This window comes from Bactrocera dorsalis, chromosome 1 (genome assembly GCF_023373825.1).
Source record: "Bactrocera dorsalis isolate Fly_Bdor chromosome 1, ASM2337382v1, whole genome shotgun sequence".
In the NCBI taxonomy this organism is placed as follows: Eukaryota; Metazoa; Arthropoda; class Insecta; order Diptera; family Tephritidae; genus Bactrocera; species Bactrocera dorsalis.
The window spans coordinates 10,393,494-10,418,901 of NC_064303.1; the positions used below are offsets into that span (position 1 = coordinate 10,393,494).

General features: G+C 34.0%; 1 protein-coding gene across 3 annotated transcripts; it reads right to left on the reverse strand.

Moving 5' to 3' along the window:
* Window positions 1-3,656: 3,656 nt before the first annotated feature.
* LOC105222161 (germinal center kinase 1) lies at window positions 3,657-20,942 on the reverse strand. 3 transcript variants are annotated; one of them, XM_049458294.1, is made up of 10 exons: window positions 20,410-20,942; window positions 14,642-15,721; window positions 10,126-10,221; window positions 9,934-10,062; window positions 7,305-7,814; window positions 7,098-7,243; window positions 6,409-7,030; window positions 6,018-6,350; window positions 5,004-5,194; window positions 3,657-4,938 (listed from the first exon to the last, which is right to left on the reverse strand). In XM_049458294.1, exons 2-10 carry the CDS (start codon window positions 15,416-15,418, stop codon window positions 4,926-4,928), a joined length of 2,817 nt encoding a protein of 938 aa, XP_049314251.1. In that variant the 5' UTR covers window positions 15,419-15,721; window positions 20,410-20,942; the 3' UTR covers window positions 3,657-4,925. The 3 variants fall into 3 exon arrangements, with proteins under 3 accessions (XP_049314251.1, XP_049314253.1, XP_049314249.1); XM_049458296.1 differs by having other exon boundaries at window positions 14,642-15,718; window positions 20,397-20,942; XM_049458292.1 differs by having other exon boundaries at window positions 20,397-20,942.
* Between the last annotated feature and the right edge of the window lie 4,466 nt (window positions 20,943-25,408).

Here is a 25,408-nt window from a genome sequence, read left to right on the forward strand (position 1 = left end):
CCAGCAAGATGGATTACTTAATATAATAGTTATGTGTGCTTTTTTGCCTTTTTTGTTGTTGCAAAAGCAAAAAGCTCGTGAGCGTCTAAGAAACTCAGAGCGCATATGGCAGTTAAAAGCTCCAAGGGAACATAAAGCCAGCGCAGCACGCGCGTGCAATTACTCGGCTGTCTGTCTGTCTGTTTGATGTTGTTGTTTGCTTGTTGTCGGCTGTTGGCTACTGCCAAGTTACCTGTCAAAAGACGCGAATACCGCATATAAACAAACACAAATGGCATGCTTGCAGGACATTGTGATAAGGGAGAACATATGTTGATTGCGCGCTCTCTCTCTCACCTGCTCATTTTCTCTCTGCGCGTTTACGCTTTTTTCTCGCTGAGTTCTCTGAGCGCTTTTGCACGCGTAGCGGATATGAATGAAGTGTTCACGTCCTTGTAAAGTGTCTTGTATGTAAGAAATAGCAAATGAAGCAATAACAATAAATATTAATTTGATTATAGTTGCTTAGACATGCAGTGCCCAGAGCGCATTCGTTGGCTGTCATATAGCTGTCAGCAGTTGCCAGTGCTTATAACTTACACAATTATTCTTTATATACCATACATATTTACTTACATACATATAGCTAACATGCATATATGATGGATGATTTTAATTAACCGTTAGTCGTTAAGTTGGCGCTACAAAGAGCTATTTTTAGTTGAAACTCGTTAAATGATTAAATAGCTATAAAATATTAAATTTATCGATACCAAAGAATTGAGCAAAGGAAGTGAGAAGAAGAATGTAATTTAGATAATATCGCCGCAAATGAATCGAGGCTTTGGTCCAACAGCCGTCCGCGGTTATAGCCGAGTTTACAGCAGCGCGCCAGTCGTTCGTCCTTTTCGCTGTTTGGCACCAATTGAAGATGTAAGTACAGCCAGGTCCTTCTCCACCTGGTCTTTCCAACGAAGTAGAGGTCTTCCTCTTCATCTGCTTCCATGGCGCGAATACTGCGTCGAATTCTCTCAGAGCCGGAGTGTGTTCATCTATTCGGACGACATGATCTAACCAGCGTAGCCATTGTCTCTGAATTCGCTGAACTATGTAAATGTCGTCTATTATCTCGTACAGCACACCGTTCCATCGACTATAAATCTTCCGCAGAACTTTTTCCTCGAAAACTCATAACGTCGACTCATGAGATGACATGATTCGTCGAGAGAGGACTTTAGTTCTCAATTGCCAACTCAGTCCGAAGTAGCTCCTAAGAGTTATTTTCGTTGGATTTCGTAGCTGACATTGTTGTTGATGTTAATACTGGTTCCAAGATAGACGAAATTTTTTACGACATCGAAGTTATGACTGTTAACAGTGATGTAGGAGTCAAGTGGCGAGAGGGACGACTGTTTGTTTGATGACAGGATATATTTCGTCTTGTCTTAAATGGAACCTAGGGCATTGAGCTTGCTTCTGCAAATTGCTGGATAATCAGGTGTTCTGGAGTTTCCTGGCAAGAGACTATGCCCATGTTGGACAAGTGCTTCCTGAGCCTGCGGTGCTCTGTATAGAGCGTGACAAGGAGGCAGAATTTGTCTCGGGACAAGTTGATCATTTCTTTAAACCTTGAAAGGTTGTACCCTCCCAAAAGTAGCTTGGCATGGCGCATTCCTGCTGTTTGCTGCCAATACTGTTTCCTCCTCACTCTCTCCTCCATCCGGAGCAACTCTTTTATAGTGTGAGACCCCACTGTAATGCATGATTCTGGCTATATCATTCTGGACTCTACCGCAGCGTTAGTTCGCCGGCCTTCTGATTGTTGGCAACCCCTTTTATGCCGCGGCACGCAAATTAGGTATACAGGCGGTTCAGCCTTCTTATACACTCCTCCACTAAAAGCGATTTAAACTAATACGCTGAGATCGTCTTTAGATAGCTTGACTGCCGCTAAGTAGTGCCGATGGAGATTGATTTCTGCACATTGACTTATAGTAAAGACACTTACATGGGCTACATCATTTCCTTCAGGGTGTTTGGCGGCTTTTGTCAGCGACCTATCTCTCTGAAAACACTTAATGGTCATGGTGTTTCTGAAGTCGAATCTGGATAAGTCAAACCCTACTTATATTCAAACTACTGATCTAGGGAGTAGCTCGTGCTTCTCGCTTAAGAAGGTGAAGTGCCAAAACCTTCCGAAAAAGAGTAATAGCCCTCCAAAAGTACTTTTAATAAAGATCGTGGTGTTAATATATCGTCCTTCTGCAATTACTATCTGATCAAATATGACCCAGATTAGCAATTTTTTTCCAAAGAGTCTCCCAACCTTATATAAGCAAGCCAAAGCTTAATACGATTTCCATTTGCGTCGTCTTCTGCAATTACTATTTTAACAAAATTGACCCGGACTGACAAAAAATCTTTTCAAAAGAGTCTTCCAAGCTTATACAAGTATACCAAAGCTTAATACCATTTCAATAATTGCCTTCTATGGCCTTCAGTGCCTTCAGCGAATTTTGTTTTTTTTTCGGTTTCGGCGCATCTTTTGGTATGTGTCTTTAACCCAACACATTAACAATAATCCGTTCATTCAGTTTATAAGATGCTTTGAGATCACCTACTTTCTCCCTAATGCGAACACTATGATTTGCAAGCACGTTTCTTTGACTATTCGATATTATCATCATTAACGACTCGCATAAGGCAAGTTTTCGACGACTTCACGACCTTCTTTGAATGCTTTGTGCCACTCAGCTTCTTGTATTCGTGATTCGTCGTCTCAGACACAAACAGTTTATATGTATGAGTCCGCGTCAAAATTGTTCAGCTGTAATTGATCCCTGTTTCTGAACGTCCCTATAATTTTGCCATCCTACATAACCTTAAAAATAAAATCCAAAATTGATAGTCTTTATAATATTGTCCGATAATTTATTTGTATTACTTCAATAGAGTTTTTCTTACTGTTGTTGCTTTGTTAAAACTATTTGCCATTACTGTTATTTACTTGCTTGTCGTTTTGCCCATTTTGTTGTTGTTGCTGATTTTTCAAATAGGTATGTATGTATGTAAGTATTGTAGGTTTTATTGCTAAATACTATTATCTTTTATTTATTTACTTTTTTAGTATTAATATTGTATGTAGGTATGTATGCATTCATGTTAGTTTCAATTTTTCATTGCCACATAGCTAACTATATTTTTTACATAGACCGTTTTTTTTCATTATTATTTTTCAGTTATTTTCTTCATTCCTTTTTCATATATATAGGTATATGTACGTTACTTTATCTTTATAACTTTTACAATTACAACTAATATTAAGTGTGTGAATTAATACAAAAACAAAACAAAATTACTAAATTAAAAAAAAAACGAACTCATACAATTTCGCATCTGCCACGCGGTTATGCTTTAATTTAAATTTAATTTTAACTACATATATAGATACATACATATATGTATGTGTATTAGGGTGTCCGTTCTTTCTTTCCCAGGTTGATTTTTTTTTTGCAAAAGTCGCCTGAAGTTTCAGTTTTTGGCATAAAAATTGGGTTTTGATGTAAACAAGCTCTTCATTTTTAACTGAAACCGCAATTAAATCATGTTTCTTTCTATGTGCATACATATATATGTATGTACATATTATGGGTTTTTTGATATTTTGCATTATGCAAATAAATCTAAAAATGATATTCTAATACGAAGCTAGTGTTCTACAAAAAACGTTCTAGTAATTTTTTCATGAAAACTTTCCTTTAAAATTATACGCAGTTAAAGTTATACAGCAAATGTTCTGCATTCATATAGTACACCATGTCGTATGAGTAACATAGTATGTACAAATCATCTGTATAAACGACTTACAAAAAATGTCTGAATATGTGTTTTCATAAACGATTTCTTTAAAAGTTATACGCAGTTAAGGTTATGCAGCAAATGAACTCTATTCATATAGTACACCATGTCGTATGAGCAACATAGAATGTGTAAATCACTTGTATGAAGGCTAAAGTCACTTGACGTACAACTTTAATTGCGTATAACTTTTAAAGGAAAGCGTTTATGAAAAAAAGCGGAATATTTTGTATTAGAATATCACTTTTTCAAAGTTGTTTGTATATGTACTTTGGAGATAAAAGATTTACTACAAAAGTTCCGTATAAAATATATGGGAGAAGTAATAACAAAAAGTAATTAAGTGCGGTTTAAATTGAAATTGAAGTACTAGTTTACTTTGCAACCTTGTTTTAGTGCCAAAACTGTAACTTCAGTGGTGCATTTGCAAAAACAAAATCAGCTTAAGAAATACATATTAGAAAACCGTGTGTGGGATTGTGGTGTTGATACGGCAAACATGCGTACCTCTCACAGCAGCGGATTTAGCTAAACACTACACAAATAAGTCAATTTGTTTTGTTTATTTTTGTTTGTTTTATATAAGAATTGTTTAAATTTAATATGTATTTTGCATTTTACATTCACACTAATTAATGTACCATCGTATGCAATAGTTGATTTCATCAAATTATCTACAATTAATTAATCTTCAAACGAGAACCTAACAGCTTATCGCGGCACGCATCAGTGTGACAACGATTTATTTGGAATCCAATAAATATTACACTATCATAACAAACAATATTGCGGGGGTAGTACACTGTTGTTGTTGTTGTGGTTTTATCATATTTTTCTTTTGTTAAATTTCTTTTAAATATATATTTAAATTTATTTAGGTATGGAGTTACTTTTGCTTTTCTTTTTAAAGTGTTATATATCGCTTAGTTGCGCATTTGTCGCAATTTCTAAAATATTTGCTATATGCACATGTTCCAATCCAATCGCTCCAAACTGGTATATTTATTATTTAAATATCATAACATTTAGATATCTCTTCTTGTTGTTGTTGTTTTATATAAAATCAGTCCATGTACCGTTGTGTTCGTTTACTTCTTATTTCTGCAAAAAAAAATAATAAAAATAAATATTTCATTAAAGAAAATTTTTTGAGAGCAGGCACTCACCTGATAGCCCTGTCCATAATATTGTTAATACGCGTCTCTGAGTAGCCTGGAACTAATTTGTGAATTATCTCTTTAAGGAACAAATCACTGACACCTGGACTGCTACGCTCGGCCAATTCCAATACTGACTTTAAGTCACCAATGTCCGTAACGTTTGAATTTTTGCTCGAATTGGCGTACTTTCGTTGAATCTGCAAAAATATATATACAATTTTATTAAACAAAAGCAGAAAACGTTAACTTCGGCTGTAGCGCAGCTATAATAGCCTACACATGTAAATTTATAGCATAAAAGGGTTTAAAAAGATCTTTATATTGATACTGAACGGTCAGTTTATATGACAGCTATGTGTTGTAGTGGTCTAATCGGAATTGCCTTGCATATTAATCTATGCCAAATTTCGTGCAGATATCTTGCAAATTAAAAATTTTTTCTATACAAGAGATTGCTAGCTTTGTTTTTTGATAGTTCAGTTTGTATGGTAGTTATATGCTATAATGGTCCGATCTAAACAATTTCTTCGGGGAATGCAGATTTGCCTTGGATAAAAATCTTAGTCAAATTTCGTGAAGATATCTTGTCAATTAAAAAAGTTTTCCATACAAGAACTTGATTTTGATTGTTTAGCTTGTATGACAGCTATTCGCTATAATGGTCCGATCTAAACAATTTCTTCGGGGAATGCAGATTTGCCTTGGATAAAAATCTTAGTCAAATTTCGTGAAGATATCTTGTCAATTAAAAAAGTTTTCCATACAAGAACTTGATTTTGATCGGTCAATTTGTATGACAGCTATATGCTATACTCGTTGGAAAACGGCAATTCCGACAAATGAGCAGCTTCTTGAAGAGAAAAGAGCATGCGCAAAATTTCAGAACGGTATCTCAGAAACTGTGGGACTAGTTCGCGTCTATACCATCAGACAGATATACAGACCGACATGTCCAAATCGACTCAGTCCGTCAAGCAGTTTATATAAATCAATTTACGAAACAAAAAACAAAACACTCACATCCGTAAGAACTGGAAAGAGGAAATTATTCAGACATGCGCTATTCGTCTGCATCACACGATTGCCACCCAATTTGTGATTGGAATTATTGGACGACACAGCTGTGGCGGAGGCGGACGCCGATGCGGACACTTCCAATGCGGCGCCATATGAACGCTCGCCATGCGCACTACTATTCGACAATGCGGCATTGCCATTGTAATTGCCACCACTCGAGCTGGAGCTAAGCATCGGCGACGAGTTGGATGATACGCCGCTGGCATGCATACTACGCCGCTGTGCACGCGTTTCTTCTTCACGCAGTTGATCTTCGCTTTTGGCATGCTCGATGAGCTGGAAATAATGAAAGTGAATTTTCGTTCACAAATATCACATGATTCCAATGACCTACCGATGAGCGTCGCTGTTCGTGTTCGTCATCTAGTGAAGCGGAGCGACTCTGCCTTAGGTTCGATTTGGACTCCTGGAAGACCGCATTGCTGCTGCTGCTATTACTGATCTTCTTCATGCCATCAGCATTTGGTGAATTGCTGCCGCTTGACGACGATAGCAATTCTTGGCTGCCCGACGATTGCTTATGTGTTGGACTGAGCGGTTGATGCGCTATATTAGAGCTGGATGAGCGTAAGACGCCAGCCGAAGCCGCTGCTTGTTTGTAATGATTTAAGTTGGTATCGCGTTGCGTAGCTGCGGACGTGGACGATGATGTTAGCGTAGCTGTACCAGGCGGACTGCCCGCCATGTTGTCGTGCAATTGCTGCTGTTGTTGCGATGTGGCGGACGGTGACAACGCTACAGAAGTTGCGCCACTACCCGGATAGTGTTTGTTGGCCGCATTAATTGCGATCGGCGTTGCTCCACTGCTTTGTGATAATTTCTGTGCTATTTTCATGTGTTCCATCTCCTTAAAGCTGCTATTCGCAATCGATTCGCGTGGTGCATTATTGATGCTGAGCCCTTTAACGGTCATTATCCAAGGTTCGTCATTATTGCCGCCAGGTTTCGATTCGTCACTGGTTAAGAAAATATACGAAGAAATTAGAAAATTTATAAAGCATTAAAATAAATAAATATATTTACGAATCTGAATTCTCCGATTCGGTTTCGCTTTCATCACCCTTCTGCAGCTTCCATTTTTTATAACGATCAATTAAATCGATAAGGTACGAGTTCTTCTTGGCTTTCTTGATAAAAGGATATTTCAATAGTTCCTTGGCTGTCGGTCTCTATTTAAATATAAATTGCATTTAAATAACAGTAAATATATTTTTATTTTAGAAAACGCACATTTTCAGGATCCTTATTAAGGCACGCTTCCACAAAATCTTTGAACGATTTCGTATAGTTTCCCGTTAGTTGTGGAGGATTATTCTTCGGTATCAAAAATAAAACTCTCATTGGATGCAACTCCGAATTGGGCGGCTCACCTTTGGCCAATTCAATTGCTGTGATGCCCAGTGACCAAATATCCGCTTTGGAATCGTACATGGACTGCTTTATCACTTCGGGTGCCATCCAAAATGGCGTACCTACGAATGTATTACGTTTCGACGTTGTGTTCGTTAACTGGCCGGCAACACCGAAATCAGCCAACTTTACATCACCCATTTCGCTTAGCAATACATTGGCCGCTTTGATGTCTCGATGTAATTTGCGTTCCGAATGCAGATAGTCCAGACCCTTTAGCACTTCTCGCAATATGATTGCGATGTGCATTTCCTCGAAAGAACCAGCTTTCATTAGATCCAGCGCCGAACCGCCGCCTAAATACTCCATAATTATCCATAGCTTTGTACCCTTTAAAGAAATGGAATTTTAATTATTTTGATGGCAATGGACAACAAAAAATAAAAATCTCGACTTTTGGACTAATTGCATTATGAGTTGATATTGGTGGTCTTCTTCTAGTTCTTTTACTTTGTTTTAATGAAAATGTTCTTATAGAGATCTTAAAAGTTTTCTTAACATGTTTTTTACAATTCCCATAGCAGGTTCTATGTTACCGCGATTGACCATGATTTTATCCTATCAAGCGCTCAAACCCTATTTAAATCGCTAAGTAGTAACATTTTTCACTCCAGCTCTGAAAGTATTCGACATTTTTTTGAAAAAAAAAAAAATCACGTTGTTGGATTTGAAATTAATAAGGTCCTTTTAAAGTATTTTGAGTCTCTAAACTGCTGGTACACCATTCCGACGAGATTCGATCAAAAATAAATTGGTATAAAAACTGGTCTAAGAGAATGTATGCCAGAAATTTTTAAAATGTATAAAAATACGTATTTATTTTTTAAAACAGGCTTTCGTGAGAAATTGGTATGGTATAAAAAACTGGTCTAAAAGGATTGTACGCCAGAAATGTTCAAAATGTAGACAAATATGTATTTGCTTTTAAAAGCAGTCTTTGATGAAGAACTCATTAAAAATAAATTGGTATAAAAACTGGTCTAAAGAGAATTTAAGCCAGAAATTTTTAAAATGTTTAAAATTATGTATTTACTTTTAAAAGCAGGCTTTGATGAATGACTCGTCTTGTATTAATATAAGTTTGTTAATACCTCGAGAGTTGCCACTCGATTTTATATTAGACATGACGAGCATTTAACATTGTTTGGATTTAAATAAGCAGAGTTTTGCTGTAGTAGAATAACAAAATACAGCTCTGTGAAAGAGATAGAGAAATGCGCTCATCGTGGGATCGACAGAATTGGTATAATGATCTGGTATAAAGTGGAAGTGAAGAAAATTATTACTTAATGGCGAGAAGTCCAAGAATATTAGCAGCTCGCCGGTGGATTGACATACTTGGTCTAAAAAATCTGGTATAAAGTGCGAGTAAAAAAGAAATCTTAAAAATTCCGTCATATAGTGCTTTATTAGGCAGATGACATTCGGATAATTTTTTTATTACCCCTAGAAAGGCAATTCGGTTTTATATTATTCATGATGGGCTTTTGAGATTTCTTAGCTTTAAATAGTTTTATGTTGTAGTAAGTTAACTAAATAGAGCTTAGTGTAAGAGAAAGTATGGTATGATCTTCGGTAGATGGACACATTTGGTATAAAAATCTGGTATAAAGTGGAAGTGAAAGAAAGCACAATATTAAGCGAGAAATCAGCAAGTCAATCATATAATGCTTTAGTAGTCATCTTCTACCACTCTGATAAGCTTTTGAATATCCACAGAGCGACAACTCGATTTTATATTATTCATGATGGGCATTTGAGATATTTTGACTTTAAATACGTAGTTTATGTTGTAATAGAATCCTTAATAAAGCTCGGTGGAAAAAAATTGTAGTACACTCGACGACAAGTCAAGAGATTTGGTATAAAAATCTGGTATAAAATGCAAGTGAAAAGAAAATGTTAAATATTAATGAGAAAAAGTGTAGTACACTCGACGGTAACTCAATAGATTTGGTATAATAAACTGGTATAAAATGCAAGGGAAAGGGAAATTTTAAATATTAATGAGAAATTCTAAATAAATATGAAAAAATTAGTTATAATGTGTTTTAGTAGACAAAATACATTAGAATAAGCTTTTTAATTCAAATTTGGGGGCTCGGTTTAATTTAAACATTATTCGATACCAAATTACCTCAAAAATTATTTTATTTATATTTACTATATGCAAGATACCTATGTATACAAATATCTTCTAAAGTAATTTCCTTTATATTTTCTGCATGCAAGATACCTATGTCTAAGTTGATACAGAGTTATCGTCAGAAAAGACAAATAACATTCGAACGAGTCTATGGTATAACCATTCGAATAAGTTCTATGAAACTCAAGATGTGCGCTGTTTTCCTTATAACTATCATTAAATATTCCCTAAAAAGTTTTGAGTAAACTTGTTGTAGTCACAAGTCCTGCCATTTCATTGCAGTACTCTTCATAAAATGCTCACCTTAAGGTACGATCCATAGTACTTCGTAACGAACGGTGAGTCACATTGTGACAGTACCATAATTTCCTGTTGTATATCTTCGATCTCATCTTCCGCCTCTTCCAAATCAATGATCTTGATCGCCACGACCTGGTGAAGAAAAAAAAAATTCAATATATGTATGTATAGGTGCCAAAAATCACTAAAACCAACCTGTTGCGTTCGATTGTCGATGCCTTTGAATACCTCGCCGAAGGAACCTTTCCCGATCCTTTCTTGCTTCGTGAAAATTAGCTCGGGATCCACTTTCTGCAAATAAAAAAACAAGAAAAAGATAACAAAAATTGAGATAAATGTTTTCAACTCGAAAATTAATTACATTTTGTTAAGACTTGAATACACGCATCGAACTTGACTACTTAGTAAACACAACATAAATACATACAAACGTTTAGTATGTGATTTTATGTATGTGCGTTTGTATGTGTATACATGTGTTTGTCAGTAAACATGTTCAAAGGTATTTACTTATTAGCTTTTGCTTATGTCACTGGTATTTTATCTCAGGCAAAGCAAACCGATAAATACTTGAGCTGTTTGGTAGCCAAGCAGTCGATCCGTTATACAATTAAAAACAAAAATACGACAATGTTATCATTAATGGCGGCGACTTTAGGGGTGCACAGTGCGGTATAAATGGCCTGGTGCGTTTTTTTTTATTTTTATTGATAATTGCTAGAATATGGTCATGGTTGAGGTAAAGTACTACTTTAGATTTAATGAAAGAAGTAATGAGTAACATTTGATGTTGTAAGCATTTACCACTATTTAATACATATAACTATGTGCATACAAACATACATATGTATGTATGTACGGGGGTAAATATGCACTTAAATTTTATTGATACACCACTAGAGAACCCCTTTATTGCCTTGCAATTACGAGATTGCTGAGCAATACGTTTTACAGGGCGCTTAAAAACTGCATGCACAGCTGACGAACTGCAAATGCAAACATACATATGTACATAAACACATGCGCCAGAAAAAATGATCGCACTTTTATCATGAGATCACGATATTATTCAGGTTTTTGAATGGAAAACTTCTTTATATGATAAGATATCTTCACGAAATTTTGCACAGATCAGTGTCCCAGACAACGGTACCATTTCCGAAGAAATTATTCAAATCGGGCTACTATAGCATACAGGCGTCATACAAACTGACCGCTCAAAATCAGGGTTTTGAATGGAAAACTTCTTTATATGATAAGATATCTTCATGAAATTTTACACAGATCAGGGTCCAGGACAACGGTACAATCTCTGAAGAAATTGTTTAGATCGAACCACTATTTCATATAGCTGCCATACAAACTACTACTCAAAATCAGGTTTTTTAATGGAAAACTTATTTATATGATAAGATATCTTCATGAAATTTTGCACTTATTAGTGTCCAAGGCAACGGTATAATCTCTGAAGATATTTTTCAGATCGAACCACTATATCATATAACTGCCATATAAACTGAAAGGTCAGTGCCAATATAAATAACTTTTTTACACTTTTATGCTATGAGAAATACTCCAGTCACGGATATTAAAGCTTTGATGGAGCCAAAATTAACATTTCTGTGTTTTTTTATTTAATTTTCAAACATTTTATTTAGTTTCAACTACTCGCAGCCACTAAAACAAAGTGATAATTAATGGCCACTACGAGTTGGAGACAAACAAAATATTATTTTTCGGCTTCAATATATCGAAAAAGGTATTCTTAAGCGATTAAAAGCATTTGAGTCGTACCGAAAATGGCTTTCTTTTTAGTTAAATGCGTAATCTCAGAAGAATGTACGCATATAAACATGTTTAGGTGTATTTACGGTAATACCAACGCAAAGCAATGGCAATGACAGTGATTTGTATTGTCGATGGCATTGGTAATGCGGTGGTTGGCAGCGTTGATGAGCTTGCAATTCATAATTTCTTTCCAAAGCACGTACGACTCTTTTGTGCACATATGTATATATTGTTGCCCTGATATAGTCACAAACAAAAACATAAATATATACATATGTATATGTTACTCTGCATACTGGCGCAAATAGCTTTGAATTTCCATTTTAAATGGGATTTTCAAATTAGTGGAAAATTTCAATTCAATATGAAAGCCAGCTTGTTTTCAAATGTTATCTGCTGTAATGGCTCCTTACGTGTATAGTAGTTGACTAATGTAGAAAATATTGCAGATTGTCTTTAGTGTAAAGAAAGAAAACTTCTAGCTTGTAATTTTCAAACAGCTGATACATTTTAAACGAATATTTGCACACAGGATGACCTCAGCTTACTTTAATGACGGAAAAGTACAGGGTGTTCCCAACCGATTGATGACTAAAGGCAACGAGGCGACCAATAGGCATGATTAAGACGGCTGATAATGAATTACGTGAATTCAAAATATATTTATAGAGGATTATTTTTGAAAATAAAGTAGCTATATTTGTACTGTTTGTCAAGAGATGACGTAACCTATTATAATTCCTTTGTTCCTGTGCGTATTTTTCGGTATACTATGTCAAATACACCGGCTATAACCGAGTAAGCGGTGTCTACGCCAGTAAAGATGTCAAATAATTTGAACTTTTTGCTTGAAAAAAGTGATTTGTGAGGAGATCTTCTTAATTTCTTTAATATAAAGCCGAAAGGCAACGTATTTAAGCGCAAATTTGTGGTAAACATTGCTCTATTTGAGAGAGATTTAAGCCAAAAGTGAAGATTCTAACTTAGAAAAAGCAGAACGTCCTGGATGGCCAAAAAAGTTTGAAGATGACGACAAGCATTACTCGATGCAGATTGTTGTCAAACACAAAAAAAAGCTCGCAGCATCTTCGGGAGTCCCTTAAACAGCCATTCAAAAACTTTTAAAAGTAGCCGGCTACACTCAAAAGCAAGGAAACTGGATGAATTGAAGCCAAAAGCCGTTGATCATATCATATGTGGCCAACTAGCCAAATCAACAGCAAAGCTGAATATCTAAGGCATCAAGATAATGTTCTATATTTATATTGTATAAAACTGGGTGAAACCACTAAAGGAAAACGCTATCGGTAACAACTTATAAAATTGAAAACAGTGATTACTGAAAAATGTCTGGAAATCGCGACTAGTACCATCACAACACTCGGCCTAATGTTGTCAGTTAAAACATATTTGAAGAACAGCGACTGGAAAGCTTTGCCTCATTGGCTTGCAGCGCAGACCTTGCCACTTCTCACTACCATTTTTCACATTCACGTTCACATTAGAACCCGGTATCAAAAAATGGCTTGATTCATTCTTGGTCGCCAAGCCGATGCAGTTGTTTTGGGATGTAATCCACCAACTGGGAAAATGTTATAGCTTCAGATCGGCCTTTTTTTGAATAATTTTATTGCACAATAAATATTTCTCTTAAATAAACGTTCAAATTTTGAAAAAAAATACGATTACAATTACAAATCCAAAAGCTGTATTCGTTTCGCCAGATGTCGGAAACTGACGAATTGAACAAACGACTTCTATAACTTAAATTGAATGGTATAATCGAGTAGGGAGAGAGAACGAGAGGGAGAGAGAGAGAGACCGGGAGCAATTATTGCATTAATGAATCAGTATCGCATATTCTCTTATATTCTGTTCAACTGGACAACTTTATTGTTAATTTCAAATGTCCATTTTAAAGATAGGCGGCCAATTGAAAGAATTCTGTGGCAACTAAAGCGACTATTATAACTTATATTCGAATTGATTGAATTTTATGACGAATAAAGGAACATAACTTTTTTTTATTTAAAAACTGCTAAAAACACCACGAGAATAGCGAGCAATTACGAAAACCCTACATAAGTAAAATTGCTGTATAAAAAACTATTGTATTCGATATAAACAAAGAACAAAGGAATATCTTGCCGAATAGGTGAGCGGCTTTAAGCACCATTTCAACCACTATCAGTAGTTCATACATCATTTTTTGTTATCTAAGATTAAATAAAAAGAAATACCAAAATTTTACAGCTATTTATCATTGATTTAGCCAAGGCTTTGGCGTTAAGACTAGTTAAAGCGATATCGAACAGTAACAATACGATATATAATAAACGTGGAAATAGCAAAGTATGTGGAAATAATTGAATGCCAAAAAGAGCGAAAACGCAAAATCGTAAAACCATTTTTAAGACGAATAGTTTGTGGCCGAAGCAACTGTTTTTGGACTTGACCAAACAAGAGAATCAATGGGCAGTGCAAAATATCTATAATTACTTCCGCAGCAACACGCTTATGGCACGGCAAAATTGTGCCAGCAACTACAATTGTTGCTGTTGGCTTTTTATTTTACTACCTATTTATTTGTTGTTTTCGTTGCCACACATGCCACAACTTGTAGTGATCAAAACGGCGCATGCACCGCCAAAAGACCAAAGCCAGCGAGTGAGGAAGTGGAAGCGCATTACATACGCGTACATGAAATGCGCATGCGCAAATCACAAATATGCGTGTGGTTGTTGTTGGTGTTGCCGCCTTAAACAGGTGTCCGACACAACACGAGTTTTTGATTTTCTACACTTTTCAGCCATAAACACCAAACAGCAAACGTAAAAAATTAAAAGGAAAAAAATCATAAATGAAATAAATGTAAAAATCAATGGCGAAATAAAATTGGTAACAGCAAGTCTTTCTAGCATACCAGTTCGCTGGGTGATTGGCGCAGATTTGCACGTCGTGCTGGCGATTTTCCAACGTTTGCGGCGGTAACAGCGTTTGACGCCTGCATTTGCTTAGCATAACGTTGCTGTTGTTGTTGCTGCTGCTGCTGTTGTGGTAGTTGATATGACTTGTTGTTGTTGTTGTGTTGAAATTGCATTTGCTGATGTTGTTGCCGCAAAGCGGCCACATTTTGTGCGCTCTCACCAAAATAAAAACTCTCGCTGCGGCCGAGCGCTATAGCGGCCGCTGCCGCTGGCGTTAGTGGCGGTGGCGAGTCCAAAGCGCCGCTATATGGCCGCGAACGATACTGCTCGTACATGGAGACGGGACGCGGGCGTGCCTGTGCCGATATGGCACCGCAGTGATGATCCGCTTTATTGTTACTACTACTACTATTGTTGGTGTTGTTGCTGCTGCTGCTGTTGCCATTGACGCCGCTATGCCGATAATTCACATGCAAACTTATCTTCGATTCGGCTATGGCATCTTGTAGAATGGCCTGTGAGGAGGAGAAACGATCGCGTTGCAATTGGGACATTTGCTTTGAGGTCATTCCGACAGGTGTTGTTTGTGTGTTTGTTGCTGTTGTTGTGCCATCATTGTAATGCGTTTGATGTGCATGATGAAGCTGTTGTTGATGATTTTTTTGAAAATGTGTCGATGATGAGCTGCGTTGTATGCCGCCCCCACCAGCGCCGGCAGCGCCACTCCCAGCATTATTTGTAATGTCAACGTTAACATGTGTGCTGCGCCACATTCCTGCAGTATTTTGTTGTTTTGTTTTCACTGTTGTTATTGCTGCTGTTTGTTGTTCGTGTTCACTTAGTAGCGCGAATTAAATGTTTATATTTGGTCTGTTTGTCTATGATGACGACACCGCGCATAAATGTTATTGCCTTTGCCAGGTTTGTTGTTGTTTATTTGTATTGTATTTTTTTTTTTTGACAACTGACGTGCGCACCTCAGTTATTCAAGCGACAATGGCACATCAATGATTGCAAAGAATGTTTTTTTGTTTTGTCTTTAGCTTGAATTAATTTATTGCTGCTTTTGGCTGCTACTTTGGAGTGAAAATAATGTAAAAAATCTTTTCTACTCAATTATTTCACTTCTGCATTTCAAATCGAGCGCGCATGAATACAAATATACTAAACGCAGAGTTGTGTGGAAATTTAGCTGCCACAGAGTGATTTAACCCAATGACTCGAATATTAATTAATGCTGATTGTTTGATTTTTATTGCTCATAATTAAAAAAAAATATCACTAAAGCAATAAATCGACTTTTGTTTGGAGAAAATGTATTTTTGGAAAAGTAGTATCATAAAGGATTCGTCTGATTTGTTGTATTAAATTGTTAGAAAATTATTAATACAAGTTTTTTTTTAAATTACACTACTTTCACGAAAAATTAAAATTGTTTTACATTTTTATATTATTAAAATTTACATTTACATTTTTAAGTTTAAGGAGAATTAATTTCAAGCTGTTGTGTCGCATTTATATTTTTTAGGTTATGTAGTTTTTTAAATTTTATAATTATTTTTATTTTGGAAATTTTATTTTTATTCCCAAATTAAGAATTCAAAATTTATTAAGTATTTTTTTAAAATAAAAAATAGGGGTTGCGAAGTTTTTATATTTTTTAGGTTATGTAGTTTTTTAAATTTTATTATTATTTTTATTTTGGCAATTTTATTTTTATTCCCAAATTAAGAATTCAAAATTTATTAAGTATTTTTTAATCTAAAAAATTGGGTTAGCGAAGTTTTTAATTAAAAAATTTTGGAATAAAAATTAAATTTTTAATTAATTAAATTTAAATTAGATTTGTCAACTTAAATTAATTAAATTGTTAGTCCAAAAATTGGAAATAAACATTGTTTTCTAGCTTTTATAATCAAAATCGGAATTCAAAATTGGAAATATAATTATTTAATCCCAAAATCAGAATTCTAAATTCATTAAATATTTTTTAATTCAAAAATTGGGGTAACAAATGAAAAAAAAAAAAAATTAAAAATATGTAATGAAAAGGGATAAAAAGGAAAAATTTACACATGTCTAACTGAAAAACGGTAATTAAATTTAATTAAATGAAACTAAGATAGAAATGAAATAGAAAGTGTTAAAAAAAATGTAAATACTTTTTATTTGAAAAAGTTTTATCAAATATTTATTAAGATTGTAGAACTTGAAGACGAAAAATAATTTATAATTCAAAAACATAATTTTTTATTAGAATTTTGGGATGAAAATTTTAATTTTTTATTTTTAATACGATATTTAAAATTAATTTTAAATTTTTCGGTTTGATATTTTAGACTTATTTGTGTTTATATTATTATTGTTTATTTTTATTACGAGTATTAGCTTTCACGACAATTTGTGTTTTAAATGACATTTACCCATTATTGTTCTTTATTTTTACTTTTTGTTATGTACCGACCTTAGAGCTTTTTGTTTTAAGTAGTTATTCACTTACTTCCGTTTATAAATAATTATTTTGTATTATCATTTGCTTAGTTCCTGGCAATTTACCTTATATATTAGCTACACCCATTATTTGTTTTATCTATAATTTTAACAATAACAAACTAGTTGCATGTATTAGTATTGTTAGTTTTTAGATATGCCTTTAATACGCTTGTAGGACATTTTAATATTCTTTTCTTTTCTTATTCTTTTATTATATTTCTTACTTTAATTATTATTATTATTTTTTTTAATTTTATTTATTATTTATTTATTTTCATATACATTTTTATTATTATTTAATTTAAATTTTGTGTTTCTATAATTTGAGCTAATTTTTTTTTAATTTTATAATTTATTTAATTAAATTTTTATTTTCATTTAATTTTAATTATGAATTTATATTATTTGAGCCTAAATATTTTTTATTTTATTTTTACTTAATAATAATTTTGTGTTTCTAAAATTAACCCATTTCTATTCAAATTTTCCACTATTTTTTTACTCTTACAATGGTTTTCCTTTGATTAGTATTTATTTCATATAGGGAAACATGATTCTTTCATAAGAAGCTATTCAACCGGTTAAGTTAAAAAGTGAAAACAAATCTTTCTTTCACTCCTACACGTTTCCACGTCTTTCACTCCTTCTTCATCGTTCTTCATTAACTAATGTTCACCTTAAATATTTTCTTTTTTTGCACACTAATATTTAAATTATTCAAAATTTTATATATTTCTGATTTTTTTAAATAAATATATCAATTTTTTTTTAATTTTTAATATTTTAATTTTTCTTAATTTTAATTACATATAATTATATTTTTAATTATATTTTTCATAAAATCATTCCATCTTATTTTTTTCTCCGTCTCTATTTTGATTTTCTTATGATTTTTCATTTTTATATGATTTTAATATTATTTTAAATTATATTATTATTTCATTGTTAAAATTTATGTAAAATTTTCTCCATCTAATAGAGTTTTAGTCTATATTTTCACTGTTAATTAAGTTTTATTTTAATTTCTTTTGCTAATAACTTTTTTAGAAGTTATCTCTATTCATTAATGGCTTTTTTATATCTTTACAGTTTATTTCATGCTTTAAATTATTTATAAACTTAATTATTTAATTTAAAACACAATTTATTGATTTTGTTTTTAGTTCTTCTTTGTTTGTTTTTAACCACTTTTAATTTTTATTATTATTTTTATTTATATATACATAAATATTTTTAAATTTCTTATAAATTATTTTTTTTTTCACTTAAAATTTTTCAATTATTATTTTTTTATTTGTTGAAAGTTTATTTAATTTTTTTAACATATTTCTAATTTAGGCATTTAAAACTAGAAACATGCTCTAAAGAGATTTGATCGAAAGAGTGTTGGCTTACGAGCTATCAAGCCACAAACACGACCTCACTAAGACTGACTATTGGTAAGTAAAAACATGTTTTCCCAAAAGTAGTGTATTCTTACGCTTTGGCACGATTCTATAAAAGCCCTTTGAAAATTGTAAATTTTTACTGATTCACAAAAGATCCCGTTTTGCTTAGACACGGCTTTTTTGGATTCCTTTTTTATTTTTTTAGCCTTTTTTAGATTATTTTTTTCGATGTTTTAGTCTTTTTTGAATACTTTTTTCGATTTTTTGGCTTGGAATTGATGGCAAACTGCCACGTTTTTAAATCGTTGCAATTTTGTCAGATTCAGAAATCTCTAAAAAGGTTGGTGTCTAGATATATGTATAACATTTGGTTTTTAATGTAATTTATTAATAATTTTTGTAAAATTTTTGTGTTTGCTAATATTTTTTTCCATTATTATTAATGTTACATTTTTGTTTCCTAATTTTTTTTTTAGTTCCCTTATTTTTGAAGGAATTGTTATAATTATTAATTAGTGTTGACTGTATTTTAAAAAACTTGTAAACCTTTTTTTGTTTTTTATATTTATTTGTTTATTATATTATTATTTTTATTTATTCAATTTTTAAATATTTATTTTTTTTTTTTATTTATTTAAGTATTGTATTATTTTCGGTGCACTTAATTTCCATTCTTCCACAATTACAAGCGCGCATTGCAGTAATGACTCAGAAAAGCGTAGCGCATGAACAAAAAAAAATAACGGCTAAAGGTGTGTTAAGATTTCCTCTTTATTTTCTTTGACTTTTTTCACGTTTTTAATGATACTTTTGTTAAGTTTTGTTTTTTGTATTTCTGTGTTTTTTTTTTAGTTTCCGACAAACGGTTCGCAATCACAGTGTGGCATATTGCTCATTGCTTTTTAGTAGTCTGTATTTAGGGTGCGGCAGCGGTAATGGCAGTGTCAGTAGTACATTGCCGACGCAGTGCCACCAAATCACGGCCAGAACCACGTTCCAAAGCAACAATTACACGAGCACACGGCGAGCATGTGATATGTATGTATGTACGTATGTAAGTAATATATCGTATGGCTATGGCTGTAACCGTTGTACGCGATGCATATATGTACATACGTAGATAGTACATATGTAAAGTACAATAATTCCGCCACGTACGGTTCTTGGCAAAACGCTGGCGCGACACAGTTTATGCAAACAACGTCCAAGCGCGCATGGTAGCATTGGCTTTGTTGGTCAGCCAGCCAGCCAGCTGAGTTGATTGAAACGTTTACATACGTGCATATGAACGCATGTACGGTTATTTTATTGTATATTGTTGTTGTTACTGTTGCTTGGTTGTTGGTTGGGCCGTTCTTGAAACTACAAACCGCTGCGTTGTAAACTTGGCTTGCTCGGCGGTGTCAAAAATGCAATGCAAGTCAAAATAAAACACACAACACACACACACACGCGCGCACGTTGTTCGAAAATAAAAATAATTAAAGTATAAAATACCGCACTGCAGCACTGCTAACATTCAATGGAAAAAGCGAGGCAGAACACGCGTAGCGCTTCGATGGACAGTAGCCAGCAATAACAAAGCTGTATATAAGTATATATTTAGACGGGTACTAAGTGAAAAAGTTTTGATAGTAAATAAAAAAAAAACGTAATAGAAAAAGCTGAGCTCAGCGTAACTGAGCTGAACTAAACTATAATGCGCTGAGGCGCATAAACACACAGACACACACGAGCGCTTCTAGTACAAATACAAACGGGAATATTGCGCTTAGACAAACGTCGAACCGCACCAGACGAGGTGTTGGGCCAAATGGAAAGCCGACAGCGAGGAAAAAAAATTAATAATAAAATAATGGTGGCACAATACTCGCTATAGTTACACTGTATATGTATGTAGTTATGTATGTCGGTGAAATAGAATATGAACACCAAAAGAATTCGTAATCAAAACACAATTTGAGTTGTTATTAGACGCGGCAACAGGAGCACACAACGCGCACACACCGCGACTGAGTTTACACGAAATGTGAGAGCGACTGGCAAGCGGTAGGCAAGCGCGTAGCACGGTAAATGCATGCAAGTTCCGAACGAACGCCTGGTCGTTGGTTGCCGTTGTCGTTGGCTGCTTTGTCTTTGCTTTATGTACATATATATCGGTCGATCGGCGGTTTTGTTTTTTAGTCACCCGCTAGAGACAAGCAGACAACCAAAGCGATGAGCCAACAATAACAAACTGAAAAACAATGGACGACGGAGACGACGATCGACAGCAGGCGAGAACAATGGCAAAGCAAAAGCCAGTGTTCCAGTGCTCCAAGTATTGGTGTTGGTGGTAGCATTGCTGTTGCTGCTGCTGCTAACAATGTTTTCAATACAATACTGTTAACGGCGTACTAACTAACAGCAATAACAAAGCCAAAACACTAGTGAGTTAGCTCCTGTAGTGGCTTGCCAGCAGTGGTAACAACACACAACAACAAAGTCAGCGTTTACATACAGGTAGTAAGCTGTTGCGACGGCTACCAACGAATATAACCAACAGCTGGCAAGCTAAAAGCTGGGAGAGCGCGCGCAGACAGCAAAATGTTAACATCACAACAACAACTAACTGGTAAGTGCTAACCGATATTGGCTTCAAGCAACGGTAGTGAAATTTTGTTGGCGCTCTCGCACGCTCCCACTAGCTTTTTTGAGTCAACAACAGAATTTTGAAGTTGAAGGCTTGGCAATTTTTTCCTATAAGCAAATGTTGTTTTCAATTTTAGTTTTTTTTTTAATTTTTTATTTTAGTAAGAGCGTCACTCTGTGTAGTTCTCTATTTAAGATCTCAGTTGAGTAAAAACATTTATGTGTACGTGTATACATTACCAATAAGCATATAGTAGACAGTGATATTGCTAGTTGTGGAAAATATTTTGGCCACCCTTCCTATTTTGGTGCAATGAGAAACTCAATTGCAATGCTAAGCACGTTTTGAGTTTAAAGTACTTCCTTTTCAAAGAGTGTTACTGTGTGCTGCAAGTGAAATTGAATGCTGAATTTAAGACAACAGACAGAACTGACAGAAATTAAAAGATTTCTGCGATGAAATTAATTTAGTTTAGCAAAAGAAATAGTTTAAATGATAAGATTTATATTAGAATTCGAAAATTTCAATACAACCCTAAAAGTATGCTATGGAAACGTGTGCACAATATTTAACCTTATGTCTTGAAAAGCTCAATGGTTATTTCGTAAGTGTGATATTTATTAAAATCCTGAGTTTCACGCTTAAAATTAGAAAAATGCATTGTAAGCCTAAAAATATGCTATGAAATAGTTTAAACAACATTTAGACTTGCTATCGACTATGAACTAAGTTGGTTTCTTTAAAAAAGAACATCATTTTATTAAAATATTGATGTTCAGGGTTAGAAATTTCAATATAACCCTAAAAGTATGCTATGAAATCGTTTGAATAACAAACAAAGTTAATATGGATTGAGCTTGTTCCCAAAAACGAATACGGGAAATCCTTTATTTCTCTAGAGCCACTTTGAAATTTTATTTAAATCCTAAAATTCACGATTATAATTAAAAATTGCAATATAACCCTAAAAGTATACTATGAAATTGTTTGTATATCATTTAGGCTTACCATGGACTGAGTTTATTTCTTAAAAAAGAAATCGGTAAATCCTGGGGCTCACGGTTAAAATATGAACATTGCAATATGACCCTAAAAGTATGTTATGAAATCATGTTCATAACATTCAACCTTGTGCTGTGAGTTGAGCTTGCTTCATATCATAAAAGAGGTCGATAATGGCTTACTTTTCCACTTTTTTTGACTGTAAAATATGACCTATGTTTTATGTATCTATATTAAACTATATATGTACTTGACCTTATAAATACACACAGGCATTCCCCATATGTATCGAGATGGAAAATTATATGTTTGCAATTATTATAGTATCTTTTAGGCGCATTCCTGAGTTATATCACAACTCAAACTTTGCCACTAAGTTTATAACAACCAGAAGGAAATGTCGGAGACGTTTTAAAGTCTATATGTATATTATGTAGTAAAAGATGAGCATCACAAGCAGAGTCCGTCTGTCTATAGGCGAACTAGTCCCTTAGTTTTTGAAATATCGATCTGAAATTTCGGACTACTATAACATATATGTAGCTCGAAACACTGCTTTATTTGACACTTGAATTTTGGTACTATCCAAGCTATCGGTACAACCTCCGAGCTATTGTTCTAATTGGAGCACTATAGCATATAGTAACCTTAAAAACTGATTGAACAAAATTAAGATAGAATTCTTTTTATACTCTTTTATGCCATAAGCAATTCCTTTATGAAGGCTTGAAATTTCAATACAACCCTAAAAGTATGCTATGTTTTTTCTCAGTTAGAAACCAGAAACAAACGTTACTTCTGTTGCACTGAAGCTACAATACCCTTCATATAAAAAATTCGTTATCGTCATTTTGATCGATAAGCTCTATAGAAAACAAAGCGCATATAAATAAATAATATTTATGGCATAATTCCCGACATTTAACTCAATCACGTTCCCACGACAGTTGGGTCTAAGTAACCGGAACGGACTCGGATGTTTAGCCGACCAAGGACTGTCAACCCGGCACCATGCCTCGAAATTACTTCAGGAATTACAATAACAACAACAACGTTTAACCCATTTCCTAAGCAATTTAGGTGAGATATAATATGTTGAAGTGTCCAACTAATAAATTGAAAATATTAAGAACTAAAACTTTCTATTTACAATTATTTTTTTTTAATTTATTTTGTATGAAATATTCTAAATACATACATACATATGAGCATATGCAAATATTGTTTAACAAACATATGTACATACATCAATAAAACTCTCCCAAGCAAAAATTAAAAAAAAATATATATAACGACGTATTTGGAATATTTCATGCATATGTATGTTCATATGTAAATATTTATCAACTATAAATCTTTGCATTATTGAAAGCTTTTTAAAATACCGTAAATAAAATTTACAACCGTATCTATTTTTAATTAAGTGCACTATAAATATGAAATATTTCATTGCGCAATTAAAAAGTGTAGTATATATCTTATTGCATGCACTTTAAGCTGTGTCTGTATGTGAACGTAGCATTTAGATATCTATCATGACTGCGCATTGCATTGTGTAATTTTCTATGGCATCGGAAGCGCGCTCCATCGGCAGGTGGCGCAATAGTGCTAACCGCTCTCACTTAGATGGTAGTGCGCAAGTTAAACCTGTCGTTAGAAAACGATGAGGCGAAAACCAGAAGTACTATGAACAGAATGCTTGACTGGCGTACTCCGAGCAACGGGTACTCAGTTGCGCACGCTGTCACTCAGCTGGTAAAACAACTACGTGACACTTAATTCGGTATGACAAGCGCGCGTTACGATTTCAACTATTTTGTGTACAGAGAAAAAACATGCTGCCTTCTAGCAGCTGTGCCGGAAAACTAACTGCGACTCTTGCAACACATTATCAGTTGGAAACACTAGCGAAGTAGTGTGAAGTCGCAACAAAATTACAAGACACTATACTTTTTTTAAGGTTTTCTCAAATTTTAATGCTTGTTTTTTAACAGCTACCAATTGCCCATATTTACAGCGCGTTGTTACAAGTTGATAAGCTACTACTCTAACCCAATTAAAGTTATTTTTTATATTCTTGCTGTTGTTGAGGTTACACATTATTTACCTTGCTTCGTTTATCTAAATTATATGAAATGAAGTTACTTTCGCGATACATCATATAAATTAAACTATAACATTAATACGCAAGCAGTCAACTTTCACAGTTTATAATCTAATGAACCTTTGAAAAGCTTTGAAATTGCTTACAACTGATGATTTTGTGTATTTAATTCCACTCCTCCACAGTTTTGATAAAATAAGTTGATATGATAAGCTATTGACTCATATGTTTATTTCCAAATCAAACAACACAAGCTGTTTTGTTATTGTTTTAGGTGCCTCAGTTGACAATATAACGGCGCATGGAAAAAATAATAGTTAAACAATAATTCGGTTCACGGCATTTAATAAAAATAATTCATATGAATACGTACATACAAACATATTGCATAATGCAATAAGAAACAAACACCGGCTTCGCTTTGAACAAATTCAAATATCGGAGCATACGCTACGCTTATATAAAAACCAAAGTAAATGAATTACTTCTTGTTGTCGAAATGCTGATTACATGATTGAAGTACTAAGCAAACTATTTTATCACCAAAGCTTTTAGACACCTGTAAGCAAATGGCCACATTGTCCACACAAATTTTTATACCCTGAATATTTATAAATTAAGGTACACTAAGTTTGATACGATTTTTTTTCACCAAGAAGCTGCTCATTTGACACAGTCGCCAATATTGGACAACTATAGCATATAGCTTAAATAACAACTGGCGGATAAAACTCAAGTCCTTCTTCGGAAACCGTTTTTCTTTGTCATATTAAATTTTCTTCAGATCGGATAACCTGAGCGTATATCTTCTAAACAAACTGACCGAACAAAAACATAGAACAGATATTTAATACCCTTTTATGCCATAAAAAATACATTTGTGAAGGGTATTATAGCTTCACATTTTCCTCATAAACTCCGCCACACTGCACCGGCTTGCCACTAATTTATTTACATTTTACATACACATATTAAAATTTTGATAATTATGCATTTTTACTACTTACCTCTGTCCAGGCCATGGTGGCTGCAGTATTGTTAGCTGCACCTTTGGCAGCGACAGCGGTGGCGGCACGCTTGGATGGCGGTGGCACAGAGCGTCGAGTTGTGGTGCGTAATGCCTTGGTAAACGTTTGCGGATATG